Source organism: Epithele typhae, assembly GCF_022376455.1.
Source record: "Epithele typhae strain CBS 203.58 chromosome Unknown BXZ73scaffold_6, whole genome shotgun sequence".
NCBI lineage: Eukaryota > Fungi > Basidiomycota > Agaricomycetes > Polyporales > Epitheliaceae > Epithele > Epithele typhae.
This window is the reverse complement of record NW_025954197.1, coordinates 523580-549202: the sequence shown is the minus strand read 5'-3', so window position 1 is coordinate 549202 and position 25623 is coordinate 523580. Positions and strand designations below refer to the sequence as shown.

At 58.4% G+C, this 25623-nt stretch overlaps 8 protein-coding genes across 8 annotated transcripts; 3 read left to right on the top strand and 5 right to left on the bottom strand.

Moving 5' to 3' along the window:
* Nucleotides 1-218: 218 nt before the first annotated feature.
* BXZ73DRAFT_98121 (uncharacterized protein) lies at nucleotides 219-1784 on the bottom strand (the record flags this gene model as incomplete). The annotated part of the gene is made up of 4 exons (XM_048027601.1): nucleotides 219-299; nucleotides 512-1270; nucleotides 1338-1435; nucleotides 1496-1784. The coding sequence occupies 4 exons, from the start codon at nucleotides 1782-1784 to the stop codon at nucleotides 219-221; spliced, it is 1227 nt and encodes a 408-aa protein (XP_047881208.1).
* Nucleotides 1785-3602: 1818 nt separating this feature from the next.
* On the top strand, nucleotides 3603-4211 carry BXZ73DRAFT_98120 (uncharacterized protein; the record flags this gene model as incomplete). Its single annotated transcript, XM_048027600.1, has 3 exons — nucleotides 3603-3705; nucleotides 3769-4091; nucleotides 4146-4211. The coding sequence occupies 3 exons, from the start codon at nucleotides 3603-3605 to the stop codon at nucleotides 4209-4211; spliced, it is 492 nt and encodes a 163-aa protein (XP_047881207.1).
* Nucleotides 4212-4242: 31 nt separating this feature from the next.
* On the bottom strand, nucleotides 4243-5762 carry BXZ73DRAFT_98119 (uncharacterized protein; the record flags this gene model as incomplete). Its single annotated transcript, XM_048027599.1, has 3 exons — nucleotides 4243-4819; nucleotides 5561-5629; nucleotides 5686-5762. 3 exons carry the CDS (start codon nucleotides 5760-5762, stop codon nucleotides 4243-4245), a joined length of 723 nt encoding a protein of 240 aa, XP_047881206.1.
* Nucleotides 5763-7610: 1848 nt separating this feature from the next.
* BXZ73DRAFT_98118 (uncharacterized protein) lies at nucleotides 7611-8812 on the top strand (the record flags this gene model as incomplete). Its single annotated transcript, XM_048027598.1, has 3 exons — nucleotides 7611-8056; nucleotides 8339-8408; nucleotides 8483-8812. The coding sequence occupies 3 exons, from the start codon at nucleotides 7611-7613 to the stop codon at nucleotides 8810-8812; spliced, it is 846 nt and encodes a 281-aa protein (XP_047881205.1).
* Nucleotides 8813-9117: 305 nt separating this feature from the next.
* BXZ73DRAFT_88169 (pectin lyase-like protein) lies at nucleotides 9118-11119 on the bottom strand (the record flags this gene model as incomplete). Its single annotated transcript, XM_048024855.1, has 14 exons — nucleotides 9118-9150; nucleotides 9201-9367; nucleotides 9417-9483; nucleotides 9536-9570; nucleotides 9628-9687; nucleotides 9739-9847; nucleotides 9904-9989; nucleotides 10038-10112; nucleotides 10165-10208; nucleotides 10262-10302; nucleotides 10421-10537; nucleotides 10599-10701; nucleotides 10753-10816; nucleotides 10873-11119. 14 exons carry the CDS (start codon nucleotides 11117-11119, stop codon nucleotides 9118-9120), a joined length of 1248 nt encoding a protein of 415 aa, XP_047881204.1.
* Nucleotides 11120-11516: 397 nt separating this feature from the next.
* BXZ73DRAFT_41649 (LSM-domain-containing protein) lies at nucleotides 11517-12074 on the top strand (the record flags this gene model as incomplete). Its single annotated transcript, XM_048018809.1, has 4 exons — nucleotides 11517-11544; nucleotides 11602-11642; nucleotides 11755-11882; nucleotides 11984-12074. The coding sequence occupies 4 exons, from the start codon at nucleotides 11517-11519 to the stop codon at nucleotides 12072-12074; spliced, it is 288 nt and encodes a 95-aa protein (XP_047881203.1).
* Nucleotides 12075-12538: 464 nt separating this feature from the next.
* Nucleotides 12539-15666, bottom strand: BXZ73DRAFT_88167 (vacuolar protein sorting-associated protein 16; the record flags this gene model as incomplete). Its single annotated transcript, XM_048024854.1, has 11 exons — nucleotides 12539-12611; nucleotides 12672-12929; nucleotides 12989-13164; nucleotides 13221-13301; nucleotides 13354-13568; nucleotides 13631-14168; nucleotides 14222-14519; nucleotides 14576-14954; nucleotides 15037-15292; nucleotides 15357-15469; nucleotides 15519-15666. 11 exons carry the CDS (start codon nucleotides 15664-15666, stop codon nucleotides 12539-12541), a joined length of 2535 nt encoding a protein of 844 aa, XP_047881202.1.
* Nucleotides 15667-20140: 4474 nt separating this feature from the next.
* BXZ73DRAFT_74910 (uncharacterized protein) lies at nucleotides 20141-22010 on the bottom strand (the record flags this gene model as incomplete). Its single annotated transcript, XM_048022121.1, has 6 exons — nucleotides 20141-20212; nucleotides 20269-20844; nucleotides 20977-21103; nucleotides 21164-21579; nucleotides 21639-21804; nucleotides 21892-22010. 6 exons carry the CDS (start codon nucleotides 22008-22010, stop codon nucleotides 20141-20143), a joined length of 1476 nt encoding a protein of 491 aa, XP_047881201.1.
* Between the last annotated feature and the right edge of the window lie 3613 nt (nucleotides 22011-25623).

Genomic DNA, 25623 nt, shown 5'->3' with positions numbered 1-25623 from the left:
ACAGAGACCGTCTCTGACCGTATTTTCCCGTCGTTTTGTTAGCCTTTCGACACGTCTCTGGGGCCGTAACGTCTCTCTCCCACGACCACCTCGACTCTCCATCCCCAGACATACCTCAGGAGTAAACCCTCTAGCTTCCACTATGGATCGCACATCCGTGGATGCGGGGAGTGAAGGTGTACGCAGCGTCATCCGTCTTGCGAATATGGACTGATTCATTATATGGGTAGGACCGGCACCCAATCTATGGTGAACCCCTCCATCAGCCCCGCCATGCCCCAGCAATAACCGAAGCGGACCTGCGCACACGAATCGTCTTCCGATGGACCACCACGCCATCCTCCGCCTCACTCACCTCGATTGATCTCCCCGTAGTACGTTGGAACACCCTATTGCACCTTGACACCGTGATCAGCGTAACGAATTCCCCCGTTGACCGCATACCAATACGTAAGCTCCTCGTCCGTCATAGAACCCGCAATGAACGGTACCCATCCCCTCCACGACGAACCCGCGAGGTAGGGATCTGTAAGGAGCTCTCGACCCACGGCATTACCAGAGTCTCGAAGCAACGCGGGAAGAATCCAGCCTCCGCCCAGTCGATGATCCATACCGTTCCTTGGCGGTCCAATATGATGTTGGACCGGTGAAGGTCGCCGTGGGTGAACACCGGAGTCCAGTCAATGCTGGGACGAGGGGGCGAAGGGAGGGGCACGCCCGGATGGGATCTCCGGAACTCGTCCATCCTGAGCACCCAGCCGAAGGAGGCGGCGTAGTTGCAGAAGCGGCGGAAATGGCCGAGGGACGGGAACGGCGCGTACAAGGCGTCGCCGAAGACGAAGCTGGAGGTGTATCCGGTTTGAAGCTCGCCGACTGTGAGTCCTGGAGGTCGCGGCAGGGAGCGGAGCTGCTTGAGGTAGAGGCGCAGAGTGCACGCCACGCGGAAGCGACGGATGATGCTGAGGTTGTCCCAGCAGTCGAGCAGCGTCTCGCCGTCGATGTACTCGGTGAACATCCAGCGCCTGTCGTTGGAAGACCGTACTCGAGTGACCGGAAGGGTCGTTCCATGTCGAACAAAGTCCATCGCGGTGATTTCGAAGCGATCAAACTTCTTCATGACAAGGGACGGGGAGACGCGCCAAACCGTCATGGAAGTCGAAGGTGACAGATGAAACCTCCGCTTGAGGTCCTCCGCCCATTGAACGTCGAGGTCTGTGTTTTTCAAGCGAGCAGGATCTGATTTGAGCAATGCATCGACCTCATTATCGATCTGTGAAGGTGTTTCAACATCGAGAACGAATCGCAAGACTAATAATATCACTCGCATTTGAGTTAACCTGTCTGACGGGCAATGCAAAGATAGACGAGATCCAGTCGATCATCAAATCTCTGAAGGAAAAATGAGGTCGCCGGATCGTGTCGCCCTTGCACCCGGCTAGTAACCATTGAACGTGTGAGAGGACTCGGACGCCTTTCAATGAAGTCGTATACGTACCGATGTAGTTCACCAGATCGTTGATGCCTTCGTTGGTAGTCAGATCCACTGGGAAACAGTCGACTCCTAGAGTGTATTCTTTTACGGCTTTCAGCCGGAAGACTTTGGTCGCGCGGTCCGATGGACAACCAGGAGAAAGTAGGCCGATGTTGGTGAAAACAAAACATGTAGACGGCGGGGAAGGTGCAACTCGGTCTAACAGGGCTTTGATACCGCTTTTCTTGGCGGCCCTGTCGCAGACAATGAGTGCAACATCCGTGGAACGCTGAGGAACGATGGCCATTTCCATCGATGGCGACCCGTGTCTTGTCATCGCGTATATAGGGCGAACAGTGCTATTGGCAAAGAAAATATGAGCATTAGGTGGTCTAGATCCTCAAAAAAGCCATACCAGAAGCGTCTGATGAATGGACATCCCCATCCCGGGATCGCCTGTCCGTATAATTCGAGTGAGTAGGTCTGATCGATTGAGTCTACGACGCGTATTTACCGTAGATGGCCACACTCACAGTTACAGACGGCTCCGGGGATTCCCAAAAGCGATACATTTAGGTCGTAGAATGGGGAGAGAAGGCGAGGGTTGTCGACTTATTGTCGACCAGTGGCGGTCCTAGGATTCCGACTCCGACTCCGACGGTGGCGGCGTGGCGGGGGTTTTTGTCACAGGTCACAGGGTCACCCCATGCCAGTGCCACACGGCGTCCTCGCCCTACATATTTTGCCTCTCTATTCTCCCCCTTCTCAGATGCACGACCACTTTTCCGTTAGGTTCGACGTAAGTGTACACCTCGTCGTTATGTGGCCGAAGACTAACACGCTCCTTCGCGGGTTCGCCTGTCGCAGTTGGGTGGATTACGATAATAGCGTCGTTCCGGTTCGAACGAGTATTGAAGAGGAGATGCAGGTATGGTCCGGGCATGCGTGTGGATCTTCGATGCGAGGCTCCTTCGAGTAAGAGGACGGGTGCATGTCAGGTAAGTCAATGCAACTGCAACCACGTCTGATTCTCTCCCCATCCGTCGTCTTCATGTTGCACGGTTTGAATGTCATTCTGGGTTGAAATGAAGACGTCCTTGCTTTACTTCGGTCATCCATGATCTTGTTCGATCTCTGGTTGTTTCACGAGAGCCATATGGGATGTCTTCGCGGTCGACTGCCCTTGACACGACAGGTGAGTGTTGATTTGTCCACTCGACGGTCGACTTGTGGTCAGTGGTCACTCCCCGATGAGTCAGTCCGCCCCGCTGTTGGCGTGTCGGAGAATGAAATGCGACGTCCACTAGGTTTGCTAATGCTAACAATGTCCTCAGCTTTACCACACAGTCATTGCAAATCGGGCGGGCTCATGACCCCGAAGGGCCGCGCGCTTTCGGAGCTCCCGAGTTTCAACGTCCTTGCATACATTAGCCTGCATAGGCTTGCGTCGTATGTGCATACATTTCACTCCAGACCGGTGATAAGCAGTCGCGCCGACCACCACCCCTGCGTTCTCTTTACTGAGATATTTCTTGGTGCACAGTGATAACACGTTGCAAAGTCTTGCCACCGGCGAAAGTGGTCGCATGTGTCACTGCGGTCTTCTGTCGCCGTTTAGACCTTTGGCCTTAGTCTGGGGCGACTAACGTGAGTGCGTGTCCACTTTTCAAGGGCAAAATTGCCCGCAACTCAATCATTGACGGACGGAGTAGCTTCCGGCCTTTCGGAATAAATTCCGGGCTTTGCATGCGATGTCACAGAAGGGGACAGTTTGCCGTGATGGCTGTGCGCAGCCATCGCAGTTGTTGTAAGTCTCTATCCCCACAACGACAAGTTCATACTGATCCGGTTTTCCAGTACTACCAGGGAACAATCCTCTCCCCTACCTCTCCGAAACTCCATATGCGCCGGAAGCTGACCTGAGCACCGAGTGGCGAAGATGATCACCAGACCTGAGTACGTGAGTCAGTCTTGACAGCGGCTATACCCTCTCATGGCTTACGCAGCGGTTAGCGTTAAGATGGAATGCTAGCGTATAAAAGCCAACGAGGCAGACACCGCAGCCGTATCGAACCCGGTTTGCCTCCAACTGCCCTCTTGACCGCCGTCACACCTAACGACCTTCTCTACGATGCTCGGCCCCTTCATTTTCGCCGCCGTCGCCGCTCTCCCTGCGTTCGTCGCGGCAGACTTCATCCCCGCCGGCTCCGGCGCGCACTTCATCAACACCCAAAGTAAGCGTCCTTCATAGCACCCCACCGTCGACGCTCGCTGTATGCTCACGTCTGAACACCCAGACACCACCCTCGCGCTGAAGGCCCAGGCGCTCGAGCCCGGGGCGAGCCTCGTCATGGCCCTCGTCGGGGACGGCTCCGCATCGGACCCAACCGTCCTTCACCCCGTGCTCGGCTCGGGCGTCCCGACGCAGATCCAGACCGGCGGCGGCTTCTGCATCACCGCGAACGGCGTCGAGCCCGAGGGCGCGACGCAGACGCTGGTCATCGCGGAGTGCTCCGACGACCCGAAACAGCTCTGGGTGCTCAACGTGGACGATCCCATGACGATCTCGAACGCGGACGGGAACTGCATCGCGCTCGGCCGTCCCGCGGTCTCCGTCCCCGTGAGTGTTGGCGCTGTAGAGATGTGTGGGGAGTGCTGATTGTTTTTGCGCTAGGTGGTTCTTGACTTTTGCAAGGAGGAGGTGTTGTCGCACGAGCTCTGGAACCCGATCGTGGCGTGATGTAGGCGCGTAGACTTGCCGCGGACGATGGTTAGTGCACGCAAAATGTGAAAGTTGAGATACGTTGTGAACGGCTCTCGTGCCGCGCGCAGTACATGCCTTCCGCGCGGGAAACACGGCCAGCAATGAACGGTGCCCACGGCTTCCAAGAAGAGCCAGCAGTCTTCGGATGCGTGTCTGGACTCTCGATGTGCGTCAGCATCATGTGCTCCATGCAGCGCGGATAGATACCAGCGACCGCCCGGTCAATGATCCATAGCGTCCCGTGGTGGTCCAATGTCATGTTACTTCGATTGAGATCACCATGGGTAGACATCGGGGTCCAGTCAGCGCCGGAACAAGGGAGGGCTGGAGGTGGTTCGCCGCCAAGGTTGCTGGCGTTCGCTGTTACTTCCCAGCCCGAGAACGCAGCACGATTTCGAAATCGGCGGAAGTGGTCGAGTGAAGGGTACGGGACGTACACCTCATCTTCAATCATCGCGCCCTTGGTGTAGTAGCCGGTTCGGAGAGCGCCGATAGTGAGACCTGGAGGGGGCGGGAGGGAGCGGAGTTGCTTGATGTACAGGCGCAGCGTGCACGCCACCCGGAAGCGATGGAAGATGCTGAGGCTGTCAAAGCATTCCGGCAGAGTTTGGCCGGGCCTCGGTGAACTGCGTAAACGTCCAACGGTTGTCCTGGTATCTATGTTTCTGACAGGTGCTGCGAATTCTCACAGGTAGTGACCGGAGGCTTCGAGAGACTCCAGATGCGGTCAAATAAACTCGAGATCATAGCTAAAGATGCATTTGATAGAGAGTGAGGTGCGGAGAGGGCGAGAACTGTCTGAGAAACCGTCCTCAGACTCGTAGTGTCATCAGCAAAATCTCATCGGTCGTGCGCGCGCGCGCGTGCGCACGTAAGTGTGCTCAATCCGGCCAATCCGTCCATTCTGTGGCGCAGGATCCCTGCGCAACTCACGGATTACAATCCACCCCAATTCTGCGCAAGCGGCGCCAATCCCACGCAATGCTACGCCGTGCGCACGCAATTTCAGCAAGGGATTGGTTTGATGGTGGGCACTTGGCCCGCCTGCGTGCCCTCGTACGCCACCCAAGTGATTCCGGGGGCACGATGTCCTTGGCAAGGTTCTGTGCACTTGGGCGGAGTGCACACTCGTGCAAGGATGTCAATCGCTGGCCGGGCTGCTGAGGGATTGACCGGATTGCAAGCAAATGATTGTGGAAGGGGCGGGATCGGGTGGGCTGCTCAGCAGATTGTGGTCGCACTCAGAATTCAGTAGAAGCCAGATTGAATACTGGCTCAAATAAATTCACTATACAACTACAGTTACTACGACATTGTGGGAGCACGCTGAGCCGGTGCCGAGCCTGTCGGGATCAAAAGACTTGATAACAGCGGCTCCATGGTTCATAGGAGTGCTGAAAGAAGATGGCAAATCAGTAAAGCAATACAGATGGCGAACCAAAAATCATACCTGCGTGATTGCAGGCTCAGCGCAGGTAGGGGTTGCGGGTGACCCGCGCGGGTTGGCGGGACCTGACCTGCGGACATTACGGCGGCGGCGGACGCGCGCGCGCTGGAGGCGAGAGCGCGGCGTGGCGCGGCGGCCAGAACGCATTGGCACCGGGGGCATTACCGGATGAAACACGCGGCTTCATGCTTTGTTCACATAGATTGTCCCATTGATGTACCGCACAAACTCATCTTGAGGGACATCCTTGTATCATTGATTGCTAGCCAATCAGAGCTCGAGCTTCCCATGATACGAGGAGAGACATTCAAAATGAGTCAGGATGGCGCATCCGCGAGGCATTCTATATGAGCCATCAAGGAAACGGCTTGTCTCATCGGGAAATGCCCCCGGTGTGGTGCTTATTCCGGCATAGGGAGTGGGATGTGGCGTGAACAGATGCAGATCCGCGAGACGGAGCGGGTGTGCGGCGCGCTGCTGCGGATGTTTGCCAACGTCAAGGGAAGCCAGATACTGGGAAGCAGAGGGCGGTGGTCGTGGGGAGGGCGATCGCTGTCGCATGCCGCCAGGCGCTGACGAGCATACACCTGGGTGGGGAGGGCGCCACTGCCGCTCACCAGCGGGACCTCGACGCGGACAAGGGCGACTCTGAGTCGCGGACGTGACTGTAGAGCGCGTACACGCACCAGGCTTGCGCGTATCGCGCGGGGGTCTTTTTTTGCGTACGCATGAGCGATAGCAAAGAAGGAAGGGAGGGATCAGGGTGGGCATGGGAGAGAAAGCGGCGTCCGCGTCCTACGCCCTCTAAGCGTGTCACGTGTGCCTTTCCCACCCGCGGCGGCACCCTCCTCCTCCTCCTCCTCCTCCTCCTCTGCGCCTTGACCCTCATCTGCTCCTAGGTCTACAGAATGCTCTCTGTATCTTCAAGCTTCCGCTTCTGAGGCGGTTGAGCCTATGAGGGTACGTTCTCGATTCAAGGAGTCGGAAGTTGTCAGACGTCGTCTCCGCTTGTGGTATTCCATAGTTTGCGGTGGCGCGGCGGATTTAGACGACACATCATCTAGTCTTGTTCGTTCTTGGTGTGGGTATGCTGAGACCAGTCTTCCCAGTAAGATCACTCACTCCTTGCGGCTGGATCCGAGCGCACGAAGTTCGGGACGATCGCAAACGGAGCACCGGCGTTCCGCCCGGCAACACAGTGCCCTTCAAGCACGCAATCTCGAGGCTCCGCACCAGCATTGACACCCTCATGGGCCTCCCGCTGCTCGGCACTTAACGGCTGGACTGGCCGAAGTCCTCGAACGGCGCCTCATTAAGCCACCACTCAGCACCGAACTCGTCATACGACCCCGCGTGCGCAAGCCACTAGGACTTGTCACCTCTTACTCCTTTCCGTCGCTCAACGTTGAAACAAGGCGACGAGACCGACGCGCGCACACAAGCAGACAAGCGGCCAGGGGAGGACGCTCGGATAAACGGCGAGGGTGCCACTGCGCAATGTGTAGCACCCCGACGGCCCACCTGAGACGGACGCGGGACACGCGGGCGCGTCGTAGGGCTGAACCGGCGGCAACACACCAGGATGGGGCAGCCGCCCGCGATCCCGCGGCGGTGCGCGTGGATCCAGAGCGGCCCCGCGATCGTTCACGATCCTGCCACACCCAACGACGCGTGAGCGGTCTCATATATTGTGCCGGCGGATGTGCGGACGTGGGTGGTAGGGCGCGGGCGTATATATGGCAGCAGGGCACGCGACGGGCCCACCACCGTAACTCAGCCTCCCCGCGCTCCCAGCTTAGTGCCCTCCAGCCAGTCCTTTCCTCCCGACCTTCGCTTTCGCACTGCGCCTCTCGCGCCCTCATTAATCTCCGGAACCTTCCTGGGCCGCCAATCTCCTGCGTCCCAACTCACACCACCCGCGCGCGACCATGTCCATCGTCCTCACGAGCCCGCTCTCCCCCGACTCCCCTCTCTCGCCCTCGAACTCGCTCCGCGCCTCTGGCTCCACCCGGCGCACCTACAAGGCGTCCCCCGCGTTCAGCCGCCCCCCCGGCACGCTCTCGCTCATGTTCGAGTCCCCGGACCCGTTCAACAGCACCGTCGTCGACGGCGCGTCCGGCGCGCTCCTCTTCGACGTCTCGACGCCCGCCCCCGCGCACGCGCACGCGCTCATCACCGTGCGCGACGCGATGCGGCACGTCGTCGCCGCGTACGGCGGCGCGGGCGAGCGCGACGACCTCGACGGGCCCGGCTACGACCTCGACGACCTCGACCCCGACCTCGACCTCGACGAGCACGAGCAGGAGTGGCTGCCCATGGACGGCCCTGGCTGGTGGAGCCGCTCGGTCGAGTGCTTGCCGTGGCGGATCGACGGGTGAGTGCTTGGGTACCAGCTGCTGCAGGCGGGTCGCGACGGCGACGTCGATGCCGCCCAGATCGCCCGCCGCCCGCCGCCAGCTCCGCGGGCGCGCCGGCGGAGGGACCTCGAGCGGATCGCCATAATGAGCCGCCACTGACGATCGCGCCGTGGCTGCGGATCAGGGTGCGGTTCGTCGGTGGCGGCCCGAAATGCGCGCAGCGCCCTCCTCCGAGCCCGCCGCAGTACTTGTGGTGTAGTAGGGTAGTGCTCACCTCAGCCCTCGCCTTCGCATCGCAGGTCGCGCAGGCTCGTCGCGCCCAACGGCCGCGCGTACGTATGGCGCCAGAGGTGGAGCGGCTCGCTCAAGGTGAGCCCACCTCATCCCGCCGCCTGCGCCGTCCTGACCGAGCCCTCTCCTTCCTCTTTCCCCCCGGACGGCAGCTCGTCGAGGAGGAGACGGAGCAGCCCGTGGCGGAAACGCGCCGGGCGACGTACGGCTTCTTCTCGTCCGCGCGGAGCGGCGGGCTCGACGTCGCGCCCGCGCTCGCGCCGTTCCTCGACGCGATCCTCTTCTCCTTCCTCATCTACGAGCAGCAGCGGCGCGAGAAGGGCATGGCGCCCGCGTCCGGCCTCGCGCCCGGCGCCGACCTCGACGGGAAGCGGAGCAGGGCAGACAGTACCCCGACCTCCTGGGGCGTGCCACACGAGCACTGGCGGAACCGCGGGCGGAGCGAGTCGGATTCGTCCGGCCTGCGGACTGCGGACTTTTGAGGAGGGGCCGCCTGTTGTATAGACTTCGTTCGATTCGGTTGCTGTATTCTCGCGTGTATTGTACCTGTACTCTCCCTTCCATTCACTGTCGTTTTATCTGTACAATACACCGCGTGTCTGCTGAGCAGCGCGCGTAATCAATAAAGTCGAGATTGCGTCCAAGAGGCCGATTCCAAGACGTTTCAATGCTATTGCATGCGCAAAATGGGTCATGGAATCGACCATGGAGTCGCCCTGGAATCATATTTGACCTATTCATGTACAAGTGAAACCCGTAGTGAATTCCTTCCCGTGCGGGAAAAAGACTAGGTGCTAGGTGCCACACATTCGAAGTCGAGCTATGAAACATTCAGCTGGAATTTCGCCGAGAGCTCCAGAGGCTGCTCACCTCTGAAGTGGTCCCGATGTTCTTGCACACATACGTCGCGGTCTTGTTGCTTCCGCCAACTGAGATGTTCGTTCCTGTCGCAGTGATGTCTTCGCAGATGTCGGAGCACTCCAGATCCACCACGACGCTTCCTTCGTGCCCGGAGGATGTACCAGTAACGTTGATGTCTGGGAATCGATTAGCTGTGCGGCTAAATCAAGGATAGGAACCACTCACAATGTATATCTGAAATGGTAAGTTTGCTCGGGAATTGGGCGCAGACAGCGGCGTTCGTGGAGTAGCACTGCCAGCGCCTGCGTCAGGACAGACCCAAAATGATCCAGTGGTGTGCTTGCCTGATTGATGAGAATCGGGTTATCCACGTTCTGGACTACAATGTGAAGAAGTGAGAATGCGATGCCACATTACGAGGGGACTGGATGCGCACCGAAGAAGTCGGTGAAGGTGACATTCTTCACGTAGCCAGATCCTCCACCAACAGTGCTGTCTGTGAGTTCGTCAGGATCGCATGCGTGGCAAGTACTCGTTCGAAACTTACTCGGATTGGGGTTCCCACCAAAGACCTTGATACGCGCGCCGTTCTGCGCATTTATCATAGTTACATTCGTGACCGAGACGTTTGCCACGATGTCGGTCTCCATAGCGTACTAGCGATACTCGCGCTGTGAACAAAGCTTGCACAGTCGATCGAAATGGATCTTACCTGTCCCAGGCTACCGACGGAGATTCCATGAGAGCCGTTGCAGATCATGTTGGCAACTATAATGTTTGTGCTATTCGGTTTGAAGGCTTGACCCGTGTGTCAGCGAAGCACATAAAGACACGTAGCGTACTCACAAACGCAATCGTCGTTATTAAGCACAACCGAGTCCCGAACGGTTACCTGGTTTGAACGATAGATATCCCAACCATCTACAAGGACGTCTGTTAGACTATAACCTGGCATTCGCAATCGTTCCCTTGCCTGAGTTCGCCGTCGGGCTGCTAGAGAACGACACCGCACGGATGCTGGCAGGACATCAACGGAGGTACACAGCATTGAAATATTGTGAGAGACATACTTGATGTTCTTGTAGGTGACGTTGTTGCTCTGGTAGACGAACTTCGAAGATGCTTGTCAGCACCAGCCGCCGAGCTCGCAAGCCGGTCTCGACATACGTTGTTCTGGCCAACCAGATTAAAGGTCAGTTAAGGAAATTACGCATCCAGTGCATTCTTACCCAGAAGGGAGAGCCAATTTCACGAATGTTTTCGACGACGACATTGGTGGCATTCCCTACCGTCAGAGGGATAGGACGTGCGAAAGTGGTGGAAGACCCTCCCGCGGTTCCAGAGTTCTAAGATAACAAGGTCACGAGTCAGGAGTCTGTCATGTAGTGGAGTGAAGGGTGCACGTACGCCGGTGTTGTTGAGAGTGTCCCACCAGACTTGCCCGTTGCCGTCAATCGTTCCTCCGCCGAACATGTGGATGTTGTTACCAGAAAGGAACCAGAACGTCGTGCTATTTATGCACATGAGATCCCTGGAATAAGGGTGCATACTGAGGACGTACGCATTTTGGTATGTCAAGAAAAGGCTTTGCGGGGACCATTTGGCAATGTCGGGAGTGTATTGCACTGTAGAGTGACTGCGCTCGGTACATGCACACGACGTTACATGCTGTGCGACTCACCTGTACCGCTCAGCTCAATCTCCACATCATTCAAGTCTTTCGTGAGGAGGAGTGTGTCGACGACGTAGTACTTGTCAAGGACGATTCTCGAGTGCGTCGAGCAGGTCTTGAAAACCTTGTTGATCGTGGGCCCATCATCCTCGCCGCCTCCAATTGCAGGAACGCTGCAAGTCTTGCGTGTTGGGGGCTTGGGTTTCCCAAGCGCAGAGACGGCGAATGAGGCGAGCAAAAGCCAAGCTGCGTACATGTTCCTGTTCCTATCGGCCGGGCGAGAGACGCGGTCGGGGGAAGAGACACGACCATCTTGACGGCGGTGTTGACGGCTTTATGCAGCTCTCGATATGAGTGTCACGGGTGCGTGCCGTAAATACGACGAGGTGAAAAGCGGTCCGGGGGAGGGCGAGCAGGACGGGTCGCCGGTCGAGTCGAGGTCAGCAGGCTCCGCGGAATTCGTCTCGAGACTTGAAGCGCGTTCCGGCGCGTCCTGTCACGTGTAGCGTTCACAGGACCCCGGCACGCACTAGGGCAGAGGCGGGCCCCGGCCACCGCTCTGGGGATTGTGGCCGACGGGCGAGGAGACGGGCGCGACGACGAACTCTCGTCCAAACCGCGTCCTCTGTCCCCACAGTCGGCGCCTAAAGGCTATGGCTGGCCTCCAGAGCTATGTCGACCGTGCGTATGCACACCAGGAGATGCTTGACCTCGCTAACCCACGCTCTAATCCGACAGACCGCGTCCTGCTCATTCTCCAGGACGGCCGCGCGATCGTGGTGCGCCGCTCGCTTTCGCTGCTTGTGCTGCCCCGAACTGACACCGTCTTCATCTTCCTCGTGTGTTCGTTTACGTATGTTCCTGCCGGATTGATCTGGTCACATCACGCAGGGCATGATGGCGGGCTTCGACCAAAAATCCAACGTCGTTCTCTCAGACTCGAAGGAGCGCGTTTACAGCATGGATGAGGGTGTGGAGGAGATACCTCTGGGTCTGTATCTCGTCAAGGGTGATCAGATGTGCGTACAGTCTCACCTCTCCTGCATCCACAACCCCCACCTCGTCCTACTGCTTTTGTTTTCATCCGCATTTGAGGAAGCGTTTGCTCACTCGCTCTCAGTGTGCTCATAGGAGAGATTGACGACGCGACCGACAACGCTGTAGACCTGTCGGCTATACGTGCCGAGCCCCTTCCACCCATCCGGTATTGACATCTTTCGTTCAACGGGCCGCCACGCTCGGGACCGTACTTCCGACCTCCAAACGGTTGCGCGGACGCAAGATCACGTCGCGAACCACGCTATAAGAAGCACCTCCATGGCATGTTCCGTCAAGACGAAGAGACGGTCTCTACGGCACGTCAAGACAAGCCTCCGCTCGCTCAAAGGACCCCAAGATATAATTTGTACCCCTCAATGCGTTCAGTTGAGTGTCCTCTACGAAGCCGGGGCGAGTGTAGAGTCAGGGGTCGGAACGAGAGACGAGAGACAGCATTGGCAAGTCGCCACCGAGGGGTCCGACTTCGTTCCTCCGGTGGTGTCGTGGATCGAAGCATCATCATCCGATTGTATGTCCTGCACCGTCATCCAGGGTAATCCAATGCATAGAATGTGGCAAATAGAACGTGGGATGGATCCTGTTCCAGACATCCAGGTATACGCGAGCACATGGTACACTACTTCATCGACGCCGCAGCTTGCTCCAGCTCTCTCTGAATCAGAGAATTCGGCGCCTTAGCCTTCAGCTGTCTGTAAATCACAAACATCATCAGCGACGAATAAAGGAACTGCCATGGGGAAAGCACTCACTCGAGCTTGGCCTTGTCATTACGATCCTTGCACTCCTTCTCCGCCGCACGCCAATCACCAGCCAGCACATACAGGTCTGCTCGTTTCGGGCCGTCGCACCGGGGCACGTACGAAAGTGCCTCCTTCTGGTGGCCCTTCTCCACGAGGTGCTTCACGAAAACCTCGTACCCGATCGGAGAGCGCTTCGACTTGGCGAACATTTCGAGGCCCTCGAAGTCTCGGATGGCAGTGAGAGCCTGCATCTTGACGTGCCAGAACCTGTTGCGAGATCTGATTGAGCGAGCGGATCGGGCATCCCGAGGAGGTTGCGGACTCACCGCTTGTCGGGGACCTTGAAATCCGACTTGACCTTGTCCGCGCGTTTCGACATGCCGTTGATGAGGCATTCCCGGATCGTCTCGTTCACGCTCAGCCCGAAGAACGCCACTTTACCATCGGCCTCCTTCTCCAGTGTCTGCTGCAGCGTCATGAGGCGCACGCTCTCATCCATCATCTGCGAACGTGCATCGTAAGCGCAACGCACCGGTGTCTGTACAGGGGCACACAGACCTTGGCCTCAAACCCGCGGTCCTTGTCCTCCGAAAAGAACTTCTGCGCCGCCTTGACTGACGTGAGTTTTGCGCCGGGGTCCTGCCGATGTGTGTCAGTTAGCGGTCTAGTACTCGTGAAGAAACAACCGTACAGTTGCGACAGCAGCATCCTCTAGGCAAAGTACTGCGCTCTCCACTCGACGGTCGTCGGAATAGTAGAAGTCCCTGAGCATGTCCCGGTTCTGTTCGCGCGCGTACACTTGCAGCAGGCGACTCGCCGGCGCAAGCTTCGGGCCCCCCTCCTCGATGAGGCGGAAGAACGAGCCAAGCGACATGCGCTTCTGCAGGTGCAGCAGTACATGGTACACTGGACGGCATCGGGTTGCATAAACACCTCCTTGTTCCGCGCATAAAAGAGTCAACACTCACCGAGGTCAGAGTCCCCGCTCTCGACCGATTTCTCCAGGGCGAGCTTGTCCTCCTTCATGCTCAGCAGCAGCGGCACTTGGTCCGACGCCCTCGTCTCGTGATCCAGCAGCCGTGTCGCCAGCGCCGTACGGCCGACCTCCCATGCTCGCTTCGCGATGTCTGCGTAGCTCACGCCGGCACCACCCAACGTCTTGAACTTCTCTACGATCATCCGGCACAGCGCTTCATCCCCCGCGTCCTCACCCCCTGAGCCCGCCACGGGTTTTGAACGCGCGATCTTGGCGCACGCCCAGTGCTTGAGAACAGCGTTGGGAGGGAGGGACAGGTATGAGGAGATGCGGAGGGCGAGAAGGTGTAGATTGCGGGAGAGAAGGCGGGATATGAGGTGGGAAGGAGAGAGCTGCGTATATTCGCCGTAGGTGAGCGGGATGCCGATCTCGTAGAAGCGGGCGGCGTTGAGGACCTTGAGTGCTTGGCCGACGTTAACAAAGTCCGTAGGATCGTACATGTCGAGAAAAGATCGGCCAAACTTTGCAGCCTACGAATAGTGGGATAAGGACGGGTCATGTGGCAGAACGAGAAGCGACGCACGTTGAGCAAACGACGCTGCCAGTAAGGTTCCCATTCCCGCGCGGCGGCGTCGATGCATTCGTCCACGGCGGTAGCAAGGTTGATTCGAATACTGCGGATCATTTCGTCTGCTTTCGGTGACCGCTTGGAGAAGTTCTCAAAGGCGTCGAAAAGAATGGCCGACGGTGACGTTGAACCTGGACGGAAGACGGACACGGATGACGTGGGCACTTTCTGCACAAAGTCGCATGTGTCGGGTCCAATAATGCGAATACCATCCGGCTCGGTCATAGCGAATGTCGACCCTGTGTAGAAGTACCTAGTGGCGACAAAATGTCGGCAAACAAGTCGCATGAAGAAGGATCTGTTACGCACTGCAGTGTGTCTCCGAACGGCCCAGCCAACACCGCCAACCCGTTCCAAGTCACCAAGACCGCGTCATTCCCGCACCACTCAACCTGATGCACTTCCCCTGTTGCACCGGCGACCGATTTTGTGTCGAATTCCGCCAAAGAACGTTGGAAGTCGGTGGAGACGACCCACAGGAGACCGTTGTAGGTGAGGAGTGCGAGCGACTTGCCATTCGGTGAAGGCGACATGTGGGTGAACGGCCCGCGCGATATACGCTGGTCGATGTTCTCCAAGTTGTCCACGCTGAGAATGGTCTGATCGACCGAAAGAAGCACCTCGACATGTCGCGAGATGGTCTGGTCTGGGGGAATGACGGTCCATGACTGTGGTGGCTGGGCCAGTCCTGTTCGTGGGAGAGGAGGCGGGAGCAGGACGAGCATTCTGAGTCCATGTTGGATGAACAGTAGAGGTATACGAGCACGCACCAGGGTTTGCCAATGTCAACGGCTTTCCGCCCGTCCACTCCTTCACTTCCAAGAACGTCAGTTGACCGGTGAGCGCGACGAGCCCCGACTCGTGTATCCTTGCGTCCACAATGCCAAGTTCTCCCGCCTCACTTCCGAGGGAGTACTGGGTATATTCGCCTTGAAGGTCATATATGCGGTACACGCCTTCCTCGTTGAGGACGACCAAACGTTCGTCACCCGTCCACCCGAAACGTATGATCTTGCCTTGGTCCCACTGCGCGATCGCGAGCGGTCAGTAGTGCGCGTACATTCAAAGAAAAATATGAGAGCACACACACACTGAAGAGCAAGAGTGCCTCCCCCGCAGGAGAATATATCTGGATTTGAGACTTGGAGAAGGACGGCCCCCCGCGACTAATGACGACCATTTTGGTCGTGTCTCGCATTACAGCTAGAGAAATCTGTGAGAAAAAGTGCATACAAGCATGAGGGCGACATGCCAATGGGTCCGCCATACCGACACCCAGCAACAATGAAGTCGCGGAGGTCGCCTGGCAGCTTGTCAGGGATGGTGTACAGCTGGTGTCGCCTGTAGAAGATGGTCCCGTCTTGCATAGCCTCCCATGATAGCGCTGGATGGTCGGTCATGACAAGATGGAATGGGGAGGCGACGCGAGGTATCAGGACATGGGGAGTTGGCTAGTGCAGGATGTATGCGGCACTCTGTACGGCAACTTGATCACGTGTCACATGTGCGCGCCTCAAGTAGTACTGGCCAGTCGTCACCGGACGCTGCATATTGAGCACGAATGCGGGATACGTTCTTAGCTGTGTAGTTACACGCGCTCATATGTGACACATAGGGATAGAATGAGAATAATAATAATAATAAAGCTGCATATTGAGCATCAACACTAGTTGAGAGCCGGTGAAGTTGACCCAACCTGTACTAGCGCCAGGAAATATAGTCAATATTGATGCTGATGCTACTACATAGTACCTGGAACAGAGCTCTGTTGCGATGCTGTTGTGCAATTGACGGACGAATGGCATGTCTGGGAGACGGTACATATGTAAATCCGGTGAGCCTGCACGGCGTGAGGAAATACAGCATCTATGAGACCTGGTGATGCTTCCCGTCATCTATAAGTCCACATGCATCCCCATGATAGGGCTGATGTTCTGACGAAGGAAGGCAGACCACGGAAGTTCTAAGGCAGTGGACAGAACAAGTTCGGCCAAGCCCGAGCCTATTCGTGGGAAACGATCTGCAGCACGCGGCGAGTCCCACACGGGAAGTTCAGTCAATCTGTGACGGTCGCCGCAGAATCCCTGTTCCAGTCTTTTGCTTCGACTCTTCACCAGGCAATCCAGATGCTTTCGTGGATGCTGTGAATCTGAAGCTCATTTCTAACGCCGAGTCCACGTGCGGGCCAGTGCAGGGTACGGCATCTAATAGGTTCTATAATCAATCCAGTATCTAGAATATTTACGCATGCCACAGCTACTCAACTTGTAGACCTCAGCACCTTTGGATATATGTGCGAAATTCAGCCTGACAAAGTATGACGATAGCTGCGCCGCCGCCGTATCCCTTCGCTTCTCCACATGTTTCGAGCACAGTCAAGCCCATTACTTATCCCAACACCCCGCATGAGCGATATCCGAAAGGAGCGGCTGATAATCATGCCAGCATGGATCCCAAGCCCAGCACGCGGGACTGAAATCCCTCGCACATACCAGCCGACGCTCATGATGGATTATGAGTACAGGTTCTGAGTTACCTCTACCGTCCATGTTGCCGTTAACATTGTGATCTCAGGTGCAGCAGGGCGCATGAAACGAGTGTTCTGTGTCACGTCAGCGCAAACTGTTCCGTCATCTCGTTTCGACACCAACCCCATGGGCGATCCTCGACGATGCGATTGGGGTAGCGGATGCACGGCGGCGATTGACGTTCAAGGTAAGTACCTTCGCAGTAAACACATCCTTGAACACATTGAGGTCCTTTGGACCTCTCTATTGAGGTGGGTGTACCCATGTTAATGGGGCTCTGTATCGCTGCTCCTTCAGATCTGGTTCGGTGCGCATGAATACTCGGGCACGCTGCGCTAGCCGACAGCTCACATCCCACTCCAAATTCCAACTGATGAGTCGGCGTCCCATCTTCGAACATTCTGATCACAAATGGTGTGAGCATTTCCTTCCGCGGCTGTACTTAGTCCCAGGCTTACGAGTTGTCCGGTCCCATCATCGACGTCGTCAAGCAGTCGCCGGCGGATCAAAGATGACCCTACTCAGATCTTCCCGCGAATGCAGCGAGGCAGCCGTGGTCCTCAACCCGGGAGTCGTGACCTCCTTCGACATCATTGACCACCGTTTGCAATCACCCACAATCTCCGAGCGGAGACCGTCGTGAGCAGCATTGAGCGCTGGGCGCTGGGCACACGGGCGACGTTGGATAAGTACGCCACGAGCGTCCCAGCTGGGTGCAGTAGGGCCACCTCTCACAGAGCGCAAAAATTTACCTGGTGCGTTCCTGGACCTTCTCGATCCCGCCGCTTACGGACTCTGTACTGTACGCCAGTGGCAGCAACGGGTGCAGTCCAACTCGCAGACTTATAACCACGTCCTCTCCGCTCTCTCCACCACGCTCTGCCCGACGCGCGCTCCCACCCCGCACCATCACGGGGCTGGCACATCATCGGAAGTTCTGGAAACAACATCGCCGTCTTTCCTCCATTATCGCAAAATGAAGTCCGCCGCAAACTCTACAATCTGCGCGCGATGAACGATTATCCGGATCAGAACGCGACAGAAAACATATCCCCACGGCCCTGTCCCTGAGTCAGCCCACCCCCTGAGAGGTGGGCCCTTCCCGGAACCCACGCCTTCTCGCGCAGCCCGTTGATGGGCCTGGTTTCGTGCCTTCCAACGTCGTCGTCCATGCGCACAAGTCTTGTCTGCGGTGCGCCGTCATTTGTATTGTATTGTACGTACGTTGTCTTGTTTTGGTAGTGTTCATTGTCTTGTTCAACACACAGAGATGAGAGTCAGCCAAGAGGAAATCTCAAACCAACCACCGGCGCGAGGGGCGATGATGAGCTCACAGTTCGTGCGCTCGCGCTGCGGTCATCATCCCGTGGGCCCTCTCAGTAAGCCGATCCCTGACAAAGGTGTGGCCGGCGCACGGGCGCACCCACCTGGCGAGTCGTTCCACCTTCTAAGTAGCTGATGGCGTACGGGAGTGGTGACGGTACCAACGTCATGACTGGTGACATGCATCCGCAGACCTTCTACGTGAAAATTCACCTCGGGGTCTGGCGTGGGACAGAGATGTCGAGCGCAAGTACGACACGCACGGGCTTCCACGCCGTCGAAGCGCGTCCACTCACCTCCCGCCATGCGCCGTGCGCGGACGTTGCTTTGTCGCCGTTCGAGCCCGAGCTCAAGTTGTGCCGGGGCCCCTCGAACCCGCGGTCCCCGCACGGTATGTAAATGCGCGGGCCTGGCGGGAAGCCTCCTTACGTTACTACGCGCACACGAGCTCTACTTCTGCGCCCGGAGGTTTTAGCAGTCGACAGATCGCCCGACAAGCATCGTTTCATCCCCTTGAGGCCCTCACTGACGTGCCCTCCAGGGCCCGCCAAACAGCAAGCTCCACCCGCCGCCTGCACATAAGCAGCGCAACAGGCCCGCCGCCACGACGCGAATCGGAAAACCCCACCGTCCGCGCGGTCAGCCGACGACATCCCTCATTCAAAGCGTGCTCCGAGTCTCTGTTCGCCGCCCGCCCCGCGCCCGATCCCACCCCGCCCTGGTCTACGCTTCCCGCCATCGGCTTCACAGGACACGCGTCGCCTCCCCTCCCTACTCGCCCAGCCTAATACCCGACGTCGCGATCGCCTGGGGACCCCCGCGCCCCGCGGGACGCACGGCGCAGGCGGCAACTTCAAGCCCTTGGCGAGCGTGCCTGGCGCGCTCGCCGTGGCCGCAGGGTCCGGGCTGGTCCGGGGTCACCGGTCGGCTCGGCACCGGGCGGGCGCCCCTCGATGCCCGTCGGGTCGATCGCGTAGGCCAGCCGAGCGGACCGTCCCGCGGGGCGCGTGCAACCGTGCGCGTGAACGTCGAAACGTTGAACGTTGAGCCTCGCGGCGGGAGTGCCTGGCAGTACCAGTGGTCCGTGGATGCTGGAAGGCCCGGTCTGGGCGCGCGTGCGCACGTGCGGGCAGGCACGGTCGTCGGTCGAGGGAGTAGCGTGCAAAGGCGAATGGTTCGGAGACTCTGGCGATGCGCACTGGTCGGGTCTGGGCATGGGGGCCAACGGGGCGCACGCGAGGGGGAGATTTCTGAGACTTTGACGTTTCATTCGGCGGTGCTCCCGTACCTATTCGACTTCTATGTAGGAGTTATACAGTCTAAAGGAGCGTGTGGGAGCGAAACGAAAACAGACCAACGAACGAAAAAGGTTGATGATACAAGACAACCGAAACGACCAGCGCGCGCACGACGGCAGGAAGCTACATGTGAAAGCTTGTGGCATTCTGCGGCATGTGTATGTGCGCGTGTGGTAGCGAGGAGCGAGAAATGGACAGCATGGACAGGATAGCGGCCGAGGCAGCGAGAGAGACGAATGATGCGGGACGTTTAAACCGGGTGTGAGGGTAGAACGTAGAGTGGATAGATAAAGTAAAGGCGGGCGCATCGGCGAGTAGGTACGTACATATGGGTAGAGGGGTCGCGGGGTGCAAGGGAGCGGAAGTGGCGTCCCGGGTAAGCGGGGGCCCGGGGTATCGAATGGCTGGGGGATCGGGTGTATGTACATGATGGGGCGTGGTGGGAGCGTGCGGGTGGGTGCAGATGATGGCGAAATTGTGTATGATACCGTGGATTTGAGCAGGGAAATTGAGATGGGGGGACTCAGCGGAGCGGCGATGTCGCGTTTGTTAATAAATGAGCCGCGGAGAGTGGATGTAATGCGGGGGAAGGGCAGGGAAGGGTGTGAGACCACGACCAGCGGATGGAAGGCAGGGACAAGCAAGCCTACAAGGCAAGAACAGATGTCGTAGTGTCGTGGACCGGCCAAAGCATCGCAGAGCAACCAGTGAAAGCGAGAACAGGGTCATGTTATGCGGAGCGGCACGCGCGCGCGCATCTGGTCCTGACCAACGATGACCGTTACTTCCAGATAATACTGGGTAACCACACAACGTCAGCAACCGCCCTCAGCTAAATGAAAGGATGACGCACCTTGACTCGCAAGCCAACCCAGTCGAAGGAGGGAATCATGTGCTTCTCGAACCCTATCCGCCCCTTGTATAGGCCGTCGGGGAGCGTGTTGTACTCATCTAACGACGGGTGGCGTTGGTTTGGCTCCATGCGAAACCTGGGACGCTTGGGGAATCCGATCGAGACGTCGGTGTGCAATACCCGGCTCTCGACGATCCCCTGCGGAGGCAGTTGAGGGAGCGGCTTCTCCCGGTCGCGGTCTTTAGCGCTGCCTCGGGAGTTAAGGCGGGTAAGGGATGCAGTGCGAACGAGTGTGCGCCCCGGATTACGCACGACCCGGCGGAGGAGCCTATTTCTCGCTATGGGCGGCGCGTCCGACTCGTCGCCCGAAGTCGTTGGACTTGACGATGTGGGAGAGATATGACCGGGGCGTGCCGGGGGCATGTCGATGCGAACGTCGCGGAGGAGAGACACAGAGATGGTCGCGTCGGCTGCGATCTCCCTGGCTAGCGTCGCAGACCGCGGGGTCGTTGTGAAGACAACAAAGTACGAGATTGCGCTGGAGCGGGAAAACGTCGCCGGGTGCGGGATCGTCACCTGAGACCGGGAGGAAGGGAAGAAAATTTTGTGGCAACACGTTGGCGGTGAAGGTTCGAAACCAAAGCGAGAACATAACCATCATTGGTCAGTGTCGGCGTCTAGGCGGTAAGTGGGGGATAGAGCACTCACTGCGCACGAGAACGGTACCGGCCTGTCCGCCTTGAGCGGGATCTCTAGCCAGGATTCGCCCTGCATGGCGTGTCCGTCGAGAGACTGGAAGTCGGCTTCTGGCTGGTAGATGATGGGTGCCTCGACACTAAAATACGTGTGGTCCCGTGAGTGAGGTATGATAAGCGGATTGCAAAGTGGAGCTTACAGTATGCGGTCACTTCGATCGAACGCCTCCCAAACCGCGGTGACGGAGTACGAGACCTCTGCGCGCTCGACTCCGGTGCGTCCCCGCGGTCCCATTTCGCTCGAGGCGACGCTTGAAAATGTCGGGGGGAGCTCTTGCCCTGATTGTTCCGGACGAGGGATCTCGAATGAGAAGGGAAACGGGCGGAGCGCTCCCCGCAGTGCTGACTGGCTGGGCCGGCGCTGACGTGAACGAACGCTTGCGGTAAATGCGTCGCGCAGGGAAGTCGTCGAGCGTGGGGAATCGAGCTCGCCGGTGGGGCGCGACTCGGACGCGGTGAAGAATACATGGCGGTTCTTTTCCTTCCTGGGCGTTGCGTAGTCGTCAAGCTCCTGGTTGCCGATATTGGGGGATGCAAAGAGGAAGGAGCCTTGCAGCTGTGCGGATAGGATGGGTCAGGAAACTTGCCAAAAGCGGAAGCAGGTGGGAGACGCACATAGACCGTTAAACGCCCGGGGGCGCAGCAGAGGCTGAGGTCGAGGAGGACGTTGCCCGAGACTTTGTCATGGTCTCCGAAGACGGGCAGGGAGCGGATGTCGTAGTTCGCTGCGCGGTGAATCTTTATGGACTGACTGCGGACGTGGACCTCGAGCTGCGCCGAGCTGCATGTATGCGCACGCGCAGAAGAGGGAAGCGAGGGAGAGGCTTTACATGGGTGTATGCGCAGCCAATGCGAAGAACGGACGCACCGGAAGACGGAGTTGTGGGGGTAGTCATCGCTTGCACCCGCGGACGGCAGTTCGTAGAGGGTCGATCGTTTTTCCCTGGTGATGTCGGGCTCGAGGCGCAGGGTTGGTCGGCGGTACATCGCACGCGATGCTAGTGGGTAGAAGGGGGTTCAGAGGGGAGGGAGTCAACGAGAGCGGGAGATGGTGGTGGGTGGCAGACAGCGAGCGAAAGGCATTGGCCAGGGGAAGGCGTCCGGGCGGCATTGGAGGAAACTTATAAGTTACAATCTGGAGGGCCAGGACCCGCGTCGACGGCACCGGCGCACCGCGCTCAGAGACCCACCGCCCGGGGGCATCACGATCTCCGATCCAGCCGGTGGCCCGTTGCCGAGCCTCTCCAGGGCCTTCCCTCCCACGCGACCAAGACGCCCGCCGCGCCCAATCCGCATCCGCCGCCCCTCCCACCTCCCACGCTCGCCATCGCGCAAATCGCTCCGCGCTGCCCACGACAATGCTGCGCCTCCCCCCCTCCGTGCTCACATAACAACCTGCCCTCGTTGCCCCTTCCGTCGTCTGCACGCTTTGCACCACTTCCGCCGCAGACCGTCTTTGTCGCCCAACTAACGGACATCCTTCAAACCGTCTTCTGCTGACGCATCACATCCACCGGCGCAACCCTCCCTGGTTTGTCGGATACCCCTCCTATAGCGGCAAATAGATATATGCCTCATCGGTGTCCGCCGCGCACATCTCCGAGAGGAGCGCCCCGAGTCCAGACACTGGGACTGACGTACGCCCTAAGCAACGCTCCGCCTTCGCCAATCCTCTAACGACAAGTAGTAGTATAACGTTAACGGAACCTGCGCCGTGGCCCGTGATGTCCACCTTCGCCGCGATGCCCTCCGCGCACGTGAACCAAACTCGGGAAACGACGCCCTCTGACCTCAACGGCGACCGCTGCGCCGTCCGCCCGCCCCTGCCTCGCGCGACATCGCGTGCGAGCCCGGCCGCCGACGGGCACACGTCGTCCCGCACAGATGTACATAAAGCTCGGCGTCCAACGCCAGACTACCACAAGTCGCGCAAGCTAGTTGCTGGCATCACTACGCCGTTTCAGCCCCAGGTTTGCCGTAATTACACACCATTGCGACCGCCCTTTTCCGGTCAGAAAGGTCAGAAGCCTCTCGCCCGCGGGCGCTTCCGCATCTTCGGCCTCTCCTTGACGCGCCCCGCCCGAGTCGCCCACCGCTCTGGGCAGGACGTCCGGGCATTTGCCTTTGCGATCAAGCGCAAAACCATGACGCAGAGCGCATCACCGTCGTCGCGAGGACCACTGCACCCGTAGTGCTCGTCGACGGTGGGGGCCGCTGGTGGTGGCTGCAGCTAGTTGCAGTCTCGCAGAACACGTTGATGGTGGTGGAGGCGCATCGTCGACCCGTTTAATTTGGCGCGGCGGCCCCTTGCGTTGAGGATCGGTGCCTCCAGGGTTCGCCGGCCACTTTAATTTTGCCCCATACTTGCTTATGATGCCCGCCAAATGCTGATGCAACGCCCACTCTCCTACTCCCGTTCCTCTTGCCGCCCTCATCCGCTGCTTTCAAGAACGTCCTGGAAATCGAATCGTCTGTGGGGACGTGAGGACGTCCGAAGCTGAAGCTCCCGCTGTTCCGGCCGTAGCTCTAGATAGGCGCCTTTGCGAGATGGGTTGTGCCGTTCTCGCTCTCACCGTTGACAATGATTTTTACCCTGTGACCCGTCGTGCAGCAAGACGCAGCTAGCCCGTCAAGCTCCGGCGACAGTCAAGCCCCGGCGATCGTCATCGGATGTCTACAAACATGCGCGCCATGTGGACCACGTGCACACTAACCTCCTCAACGGCCTCGAGCGGGGCGATCCCAACCCGTCCGGACTCCGAACACCACCATCCTTCATGCGGCCGCCAATGACTTGATCCATCATTGGACGTGGCTCGCGCGCCGCCCGGTGGACACCCAGAGCGGCGACGGTGAGAAGTGCTAACCCGATGCTTTCCGTGGCGGAGGTGCGAGAGCGTTTTCCCAGCAGCGGTCCGAGATTGCCTCTGAGCGGGATCTGGGGCCAAGCCTCAGTGACTCCTCCCGTCAGCAACCGCGCCGCAAACCAGACAATTATCGCGGGAAGAAACCAAAAGCGGCGCACCGGGTATGAGTTCTGGGGAGCACGGGCTGCGCGAACGGAGCTCGCGGGGCGGAGCGAGCATGGTCGCGACCGCAGTTCCGAAACCTGCGGGCACAGAACGACTGAATGGGGGCGAGAAGATAGGCTCAAGAAGTCGACAAAACAACGCAAACTCACTCGCATGCGGGTATGTAGCGCCTTGCCCTGGAGGTCATAAACCACCGAGGGCGGCCGCGGGCGGCGGGCTTCGAACCTTCCAGTAAGGAAGCTGCTGCGCGCCACCGAACTTTGTCCTCGAGGAATGTTCGCCCCAGGGCGTCGTCAAGCTCTGTGAGAGCACGGTGAGTCTCCACCGGCTTGGGCTGGCACCCACCTCCCACCTATGGAGTTGTGGACAGTGCATAGAACCTGAACATGGGCTCCTATGGCAGCCTGTTGTGTCCCGCAGCGTTCTTCGAAGTGAACGCGCCCACAGCAGGGACCAACATAGCGACAGGTCGCCATGGTGCGGTGGGCTCCGTGCAAGTCGTGATAGCTCTGAGCGCGGGAATCGAAGAATATCGACGATGTCGGGATGGTGTCACGAGATCCGACGTGGGAATGAACGCTTACTGCGTGCATGCCTACGCCTGGCTTATGACGGCCCGGGGAAAGGAAACATATCAAAGGCACATTCATATCTGAATTACAGGGCTGAGTTCTTGAGAGCCATTTGCACTAAATTTTACAAACTTCTGGAAGGCCGAGGATCGTTGGCTTCGAGATGCAGGGCACTGAACACTGGAGGTCGGAAATATGCGCGGCGGTGATAAGACTTGGAGATGTGTGAGAGGAAACACGCACTTTCATTCATCACCGCTGCTTGGAAGAGCAATGTCGGGCCGTCGAGGTTTTGAGTTCAGCGCAGAGCCGCATGAACGCGGGAACACGTCCTCTGTCACAAGGGCTGAAAGAGCGTGTCGTGGGAAGCGCTCAGGTCGATGACGGCGCGCGACGTATGGTAGCAACGAGGAGAGTGGGTGTTCAAAGCCACGTTAAGCCACGCGACGCCGCGTGAACGGTCCCGCGGCGAAGAAGTCGATGGCGGCTCCGAGCGCGCAATAAACGGGATGCCGCCAATGGGTATAGTGGAAGTGCCTTGCCTGGGAGCATTCATGACCCTATAACGTCCGAGGGAGGTCGATCGAGGCTGGAGTCAGGGAAGGCGGTGAATAAATGATGTGGCATGAATAAAGAACTCTGAGGTCGATGATCACGATGCCCGACGCGAGAACGAGGCGGAGTATTGGCGGGGAGCACGAGATGTATGCCGACGACGTGGAGATTGAGCGTTACGGCAGGTTGACCACGTTGACCTTGAGCTCATCGGACCATGTTCAAACGCCAAGTCGACATTAGTTGGGATCCGAGGACGCAGGCGAGTTTTATGAGGATGATCGGGAAGAATGGACAATAGATGTTGACAGCAAACCCTTCAAATCGCCCAGCCACAAACATTGGGCAGCGGCGCCAAATCCTTGGGAGGCTCGGTGCCGCGATGGTTCCTGCAAGTACCAAATTGTCGGCGTGAGATGAATATCCACACGAGACGGCGCC